At 46.2% G+C, this 8,151-nt stretch overlaps 1 protein-coding gene across 1 annotated transcript in view; it reads left to right on the forward strand.

Moving 5' to 3' along the window:
- Window positions 1-7,713, forward strand: part of LOC149971448 (tumor necrosis factor alpha-induced protein 8-like protein 3) — a 51,331-nt gene extending 43,618 nt beyond the window's left edge. The window contains exon 2 of the mRNA XM_090222737.1: window positions 4,421-7,713. Coding sequence (XP_090078863.1) covers window positions 4,421-4,983 — 563 coding nt within the window. The 3' untranslated portion in view covers window positions 4,984-7,713. The remainder of the gene's footprint in view (window positions 1-4,420) is intronic.
- The last annotated feature ends 438 nt before the right edge of the window (window positions 7,714-8,151 follow it).

The raw sequence follows: 8,151 nt of genomic DNA on the forward strand, positions 1-8,151 counted from the left end.
TACCAGTCAGTCATTATCCCCCTCAGTCTACCAGTCAGTCATTATTACCTCAGTCTACCAGTCAGTCACTATCCTCTTTGGTTTACCAGTCAGTCATTATCCCCCTCAGTCTACCAGTCAGTCACTATTCCCCTCCGTCTACCAGTCAGTCAATATCCCCCTCCGTCTACCAGTCTGTCATTATCCCCCTCAGTCTACCAGTCAGTCACTATCCCCCTCCGTCTACCAGTCTGTCATTATCCCCCTCAGTCTACCAGTCAGTCACTATTCCCCTCCGTCTACCAGTCAGTCAATATCCCCCTCCGTCTACCAGTCAGTCATTATCCCCCTCAGTCTACCAGTCAGTCACTATCCCCCACCGTCTACCAGTCTGTCACTTTCCCCCTCCATCTACCAGTCAGTCAGACCACTGTAGTTTTACTGTACAGTCATGGCCAAAAGTTTTGAGAATGGCACAAATATTAATTTTCACAAAGTCTGCTGCGTCAGTTTGTATGATGGCAATTTGCATATACTCCAGAATGTTATGAAGAGTGATCAGATGAATTGCAATTAATTGCAAAGACCCTCTTTGCCATGCAAATGAACTGAACATTTCCACTGCATTTCAGCCCCTTTCAGCCCATCATGTCAGTGATTCTCTCGTTAACACAGGTGTGTGTTGACGAGGACAAGGCTGGAGATCACTCTGTCATGCTGATTGAGTTCGAATAACAGAGCATAGGTTTGAAAAGGACGGTGGTGCTTGGAATCATTGTTCCTACTCTGTCAACCATGGTTACTTGCAAGGAAACATGTGCCGTCATCATTGCTTTGCACATAAACGGCTTCACAGGCAAGGATATTGCTGCCAGTAAGATTGCACCTAAAATCAACCATTTATCAGATCATCAAGAACTTCAAGGAGAGAGGTTCAACTGTTGTGAAGAAGGCTTCAGGGCGCCCAAGAACGTCCAGCAAGCGCCAGGACCATCTCCTAAAGTTGATTCAGCTGCAGGATCGGGGCACCACCAGTACAGAGCTTGCTCAGGAATGGCAGCAGGCAGGTGTGAGTGCATCTGCACGCACAGTGAGGCAAAGACTTTTGAAGGATGGCCTGGTGTCATGAAGGGCAGTAAAGAAGCCACTTCAGGAAAAACATCAGGGACAGACTGATATTCTGCAAAAGGTACAGGGATTGGACTGCTGAGGACTGGGGTAAAGCCATTTTATCTGATGAATCCTCTTTACGATTGTTTGGGGCATCCGGAAAAAATATTGTCCGGAGAAGACAAGGTGAGCGCTACCATCAGTCCTGTGTCATGCCAACAGTAAAGCATCCTGAGACCATTCGTGTGTGAGGTTGCTTCTCAGCCAAGAAAACTTTTTTGCCTAAGAAAGCAGCCATGAATAAAGAATGGTACCAACACATCCTCCGAGAGCAACTTCTTCCAACCATCCAGGAACAGTTTGGTGATGAACAATGCCTTTTCCAGCATGATGGAGCACCTTGCCATAAGGCAAAAGTGATAACTAAGTGGCTCGGGGAACAAAACATAGATATTTTGGGTCCATGGCCAGGAAACTCCCCAGACCTGAATCCCATTGAAAACTTGAGGTCAAGCCTCAAGAGGCGGGTGGACAAACAAAAACACACCAATTCTGACAAACTCCAAGCATTGATTATGCAAGAATGGACTGCCATCAGTCAGGATGTGGCCCATAAGTTAATTGACAGCCTGCCAGGGTGGATTGCAGAGGTCTTGAAAAAGAAGGGTCAACACTGCAAATATTGACTCTTTGCATCAACTTCATGTAATTGTCAATAAAAGCCTTTGACACTTATGAAATACTTGTAATTATACTTCAGTTTTCCATAGTAACATCTAACAAAAATATCTAAAGACACTGAAGCAGCAAACTTTGTGAAAATGTATATTTGTGTCATTCTCAAAACTTTTGGCCACGACTGAAGTATGAAGGAGTGGAATGATTATCTAAAATAAGTGTTGTTTGACAAAAGAGAAAGTAGCCAGAGAAGTTCTTTTTTTTACGTTAGAGAATGTAAGAGTTAAATGACGCAAAGCTATCCAGACTATTGTACTGCGTATGTGTGTGAGAATGTGTGTGTGTCGGCCATTTCACTGCAAGTTTCAGACGGTTTGATTTTCCAGATAATTTACTGTCGTGACATCATTTAACCTTTACTGATCCAGGAACTGATCCAGGAACGGATCCTCTTTAGACTTCCCCTTTAATGCTACTGATATAATTACTGCTGGTCTGACAAGCACAGTACAACTGTAGACCTATGTGACAAAGTGTTTGTCTCCTGTACTCTGAGTTTACAGTATGTGTTCACTGTAAGAAGTGCCTGACTACGGTATGACTTTAAAAGGAGGGTTAGTATAAATCCTATCTTCTCTGTGTGTTTGGTCCTGATTCGTCCTTCTCTTTGACAAGAGCTTTAAACAGAGAGACAGAGAGGAATGTGTGTTTGACTGTGTGGGCTATGGAGCTAAACACTAACTCTCTCTCTCCTTCATCTACACCTCTTCCCCCTCTCTCCTTCATCTACACCTCTCTATCTCTCTCCTTCATCTACACCTCTCTCTATCTCTCTCCTTCATCTACACCTCTCTCTATCTCTCTCCTTCATCTACACCTCTCTCTATCTCTCTCCTTCATCTACACCTCTCTCTATCTCTCTCCTTCATCTACACCTCTCTATCTCTCTCCATCAACACCTCTCTCTATCTCTCTCCTTCATCTACACCTCTCTCTATCTCTCTCCTTCATCTACACCTCTCTATCTCTCTCCTTCATCTACACCTCTCTCTATCTCTCTCCTTCATCTACACCTCTCTATCTCTCTCCTTCATCTACACCTCTCTCTATCTCTCTCCTTCATCTACACCTCTCTCTATCTCTCTCCTTCATCTACACCTCTCTCTATCTCTCTCCTTCATCTACACCTCTCTCTATCTCTCTCCTTCATCTACACCTCTCTCTATCTCTCTCCTTCATCTACACCTCTCTCTATCTCTCTCCTTCATCTACACCTCTCTATCTCTCTCCTTCATCTACACCTCTCTATCTCTCTCCTTCATCTACACCTCTCTCTATCCCTCTCCTTCATCTACTCCTCTCTCTATCTCTCTCCTTCATCTACACCTCTCTCTATCTCTCTCCTTCATCTACACCTCTCTCTATCTCTCTCCTTCATCTACACCTCTCTCTATCTCTCCTTCATCTACACCTCTCTATCTCTCTCCTTCATCTACACCTCTCTCTATCTCTCTCCTTCATCTACACCTCTCTCTATCTCTCTCCTTCATCTACACCTCTCTATCTCTCTCCTTCATCTACACCTCTCTCTATCTCTCTCCTTCATCTACACCTCTTCCCCCTCTCTCCTTCATCTACACCTCTCTATCTATCTCCTTCATCTACACCTCTCTCTATCTCTCTCCTTCATCTACACCTCTTCCCCCTCTCTCCTTCATCTACACCTCTCTATCTCTCTCCTTCATCTACACCTCTCTCTATCTCTCTCCTTCATCTACACCTCTCTATCTCTCTCCTTCATCTACACCTCTCTCTATCTCTCTCCTTCATCTACACCTCTCTCTATCTCTCTCCTTCATCTACACCTCTCTATCTCTCTCCTTCATCTACACCTCTCTCTATCTCTCTCCTTCATCTACACCTCTCTCTATCTCTCTCCTTCATCTACACCTCTCTATCTCTCTCCTTCATCTACACCTCTCTCTATCTCTCTCCTTCATCTACACCTCTCTCTATCTCTCTCCTTCATCTACACCTCTCTCTATCTCTCTCCTTCATCTACACCTCTCTATCTCTCTCCTTCATCTACACCTCTCTATCTCTCTCCTTCATCTACACCTCTCTCTATCTCTCTCCTTCATCTACACCTCTCTCTATCTCTCTCCTTCATCTACACCTCTCTCTATCTCTCTCCTTCATCTACACCTCTCTCTATCTCTCTCCTTCATCTACACCTCTTTCTATCTCTCTCCTTCATCTACACCTCTCTCTATCTCTCTCCCATTACTCCCCCTATCTCCCTCTTCCCCCTCTCTCCTTCATCTACACCTCTCTCTATCTCTCTCCCATTACTCCCCCTATCTCCCTCTTCCCCCTCTCTCCTTCATCTACACCTCTCTCTATCTCTCTCCCATTACTCCCCCTATCTCCCTCTTCCCCCTCTCTCCTTCATCTACACCTCTCTCTATCTCTCTCCCCTTACTCCCCCTATCTCCCTCTTCCCCCCCTATCCTTATCCGTCCTCCTACCTCCCCTTCCTCTATCCCCCCTCTCCCCAACCCTCCCCCCCTAACTCCTCCCCTCTCTCCCCCACCATCCTCTCCTCCCCATCTCTCTCTCTCCCCTCCTTCTCCATCCTATCTCCCCCCTCCAGGCCAGGAGTGTTTCAACTCTCGCTCCCTGGCCCTCCAGGCACAGAAGAAAATCCTATCCAAGATGGCGACCGTGGCGGTGGCCAACCTCCTGACGGACGACGTCAGCAGTGAGATCCTGGACGAGCTGTACAAGGTCAGCCGGGAGTTCACCAAGAGTAAGAAGGAGGCCCACAAGATCGTCAAAGACGTCATCAAGATCGCCCTGAAGATCGGCATCCTGTACCGCAACCACCAGTTCAGCCCAGACGAACTGGACACGGTCGAACGCTTCAAGAAAAAGATGAACCAGGCAGCCATGACGGCGGTCAGCTTCTACGAGGTGGACTACACGTTCGACCACCGCATTCTGTCAGAGTTGCTGCTGGAATGCCGGGATCTTCTGCATGCGCTGGTGGAGCAGCACCTGACCCTGCGGTCGCACACTCGCATCGACCACGTGTTCAACCACTTTGCCCACGGGGAGTTCCTGGCCGAGCTGTACGGAGATGGAGAGGATTACAGACTGTACCTGAGGAAGATCTGCAACGGGATCAACAAACTGCTGGATGAGGGAACGCTTTAACCTCTGACCCCTGATCTCTCACCTCTCACCTGACATTTGACCCTGCTCCTCCCTTCCTATTACTCAATCTCCATGGTTGCGGCTCAATAATCCCCCCTTTCTCCTGAAGTGTGCACTTGTTCACCTACCTTCATGGATTTTAAAGGAAATTATTGGTATATGGAACTTCCTTGTAGCCCATGCCTACACTAATCCAATATTTTTACATTTGTGGGGAGTAGCAGATGAGTGCACACTTCAGGAAGAAGGAGAGATTATTGGGACACACTCCTCCTCTTCCTCCGGTCTCTCCACGGATCTGCTTTCCCTCCTCTCATTCCTTCTCTTTTTAAAAACACTGATCTGTTCTGTTCTACCTTTAACCTTCTTTTTCCTCCTGTTCTCCAACTTCCTCCTCTCTTTTCTCTCCTCCTCTCCCACTTCCTCCTCTCTTTTCTCTCCTCCTCTCCTCTCCTACTTCCTCCTCTCTTTTCTCTCCTCCTCTCCTACTTCCTCCTCTCTTTTCTCTCCTCCTCTCCTACTTCCTCCTCTCTTTACTCTCCTCCTCTCCAACTTCCTCCTCTCTTTTCTCTCCTCCTCTCCTACTTCCTCCTCTCTTTTCTCTCCTCCTCTCCCACTTCCTCCTCTCTTTTCTCTCCTCCTCTCCTACTTCCTCCTCTCTTTTCTCTCCTCTCCAACTTCCTCCTCTCTTTTCTCTCCTCCTCTCCCACTTCCTCCTCTCTTTTCTCTCCTCCTCTCCCACATCCTCCTCTCTTTTCTCTCCTGCCCGGATCTCTCTTTTATTCTACTGAGCTTCCTGGACAGGGATGTGCTTTAATCTTCCTCTCCTTGTTTCTCTCCTTATTCTCATGCTCCTCTACTTTCCTCTCCTTGTTTCTCTCCTTATTCTCCTGCTCATCTTCTTTCCTCTCCTTGTTTCTCTCCTTATTCTCCTGCTCCTCTACTTTCCTCTCCTTGTTTCTCTCCTTATTCTCCTAATCCTCTACTTTCCTCTCCTTGTTTCTCTCCTTATTCTCCTGCTCCTCTTCTTTCCTCTTCTTGTTTCTCTCCTTATTCTCCCGCTCATCTTCTTTCCTCTCCTTGTTTCTCTCCTTATTCTCCTGCTCCTCTACTTTCCTCTCCTTGTTTCTCTCCTTATTCTCCTGCTCCTCTACTTTCCTCTCCTTGTTTCTCTCCTTATTCTCCTGCTCCTCTACTTTCCTCTCCTTGTTTCTCTCCTTATTCTCCTGCTCCTCTACTTTCCTCTCCTTGTTTCACGCCTTATTTCTGTGGAGTTTCCGTGACGTTGATGAACTGTATGTATAATTCTAAGATATTTAACTGGTGTCACAACTCTGTTCCGTGAGGTGTTTTCTCTACATCCTTCTCCCTCACCCTCTCCTTCTCCTACTCCCTCTCCCTCACCATCTCCAAAGTTGGTAAGAGTGTGGCGCTAGCAAATCCAAGGTAATTGGTTCACTTCCCACAAGGATCATACACACATATTAAAGACATAGTCACTCACGGACATTGTTCGGTTAGTGGCTTTGCATAAAAGCATCTGCTAAGTGACAGATATTATATCCTAATAGCGTCTAGGAAGTCACATCAGGAGAGTGTGAAATGGGGGGTGGATCACCAGCTTAGCGTCTGATAGGCTATGACTGCGACTGGTCGTTCACATAGCAACGTAGCCCACATAAAACAACAAGACCCATGAGAGACCTGTGAATCAGAATACTTTTTTCCCTCTTTGGCATTCAAGAAATCCAGAATCTGTGTTGATTACGCGATGGCAACATTATACATACTTTATTCTGTAGTGTTCGTACTTATAGCTTTACTGCTCTGAATCAAGGCCAAAAAGAATGATGTTTTGTAAATACACTGTTTGTTCTCTCTCCTTTTGTCATCATTACTGTGTGTGGGCGTCATGATGTCTTATATCAGGACCTGGAGTTTTTCCTGACCACGTGACCTTCATTACCAGGAAAAACTCCTGACCATATAGTACTGTATACTGTATACATCGTTAACCAATCACAGCCAACCGTTACCATTTCCTGACAAATACTAAGGCTGGGATTCAATCCTCCACGCACTATAACAATGTTTTAAAGAAGGAGGCCCACAAGATGTTTACCATGAATACGATCTCTGGGAATGTCGGGGCAAATGCCTTTAAAAGCTGCATTGTTGGTTGTAGCGCGCCATGGATTGAGGCCTAAATTAATCTTGCAGCTCTGACTGTTAAGGCCTTGATGATAACTCTGTCCCTATGGTGTTCTCTGCATTTTCCCTATAGAGCAGTGTTTTGTGTGTGTGTATGTGTGTCTGTACACATTTTACTATACTTGAGAATACAAAAATAGTAAACCAACTAAAATTCAGAGAAGTTAGGAAATTTTGCCGGTACTCACTTGCAAAAATGCTCTAAAGGCTAGGGATTAGGTTAAGGATTAGTGTTAGAATTAGGGTTAGGGTTAGAGGTTAGAGGTTAGGTTTAGGGTTACGGTTAGGGTTAGAAGTTAGGGTTAGGGGTTAAGGTTAGGGTTAAGGTAAGGATTAGGTTTAGCGTTAAGGAAAATGCGATTATGAATCAATTGTTGGTCCCCAAAAAGTCCTCACAAGTATAGTAAAACGTACAGTATGTGTGTGTGAGTGTGTGTGCTCGCGTGCGCATCATGTGTCTGTAGCCTCTCTGCCAGGGTGTAACAAGTTCATATTTTATTAAAGAGTCCTTATAAATCAGTGCTTGAAGTTTGATGCTTTGTTCAGTTACATTTTATGACCACTCATCCTGCTCCCCTCCACCCATCCTCTCCTTTCCCATCTTCTCCCATCCTTTTATCCCCCTTCTCCCCTCCCCGCCTCCTCCTCCTCTCTTCACTCCTATTTTCCCCTCCTATCTCTCCTTCCCTACCCTCCCCTCCACTCCCCTCACCTCCTCCTCTCCTCTCTTCCCTCCTCTTTTCCCCTCCTATCTCTCCTTCCCTACCATCCTCTCCACTCCCCTCACCTCCTCCTCCTCCTCTCTTCACTCCTCTTTTCCCCTCCTATCTATCCTTCCCTACCCTCCCCTCCACTCCCCTCACCTCCTCCTCTCCTCTCTTCACTCCTCTTTTCCCCTCCTATCTCTCCTCCCCTCCACTCCCCTCACCTCCTCCTCTCCTCTCTTCACTCCTCTTT

The sequence above is a fragment of the Oncorhynchus mykiss genome, chromosome 26, assembly GCF_057628025.1.
Source record: "Oncorhynchus mykiss isolate SJ-2025 chromosome 26, ASM5762802v1, whole genome shotgun sequence".
Taxonomy (NCBI): Eukaryota; Metazoa; Chordata; class Actinopteri; order Salmoniformes; family Salmonidae; genus Oncorhynchus; species Oncorhynchus mykiss.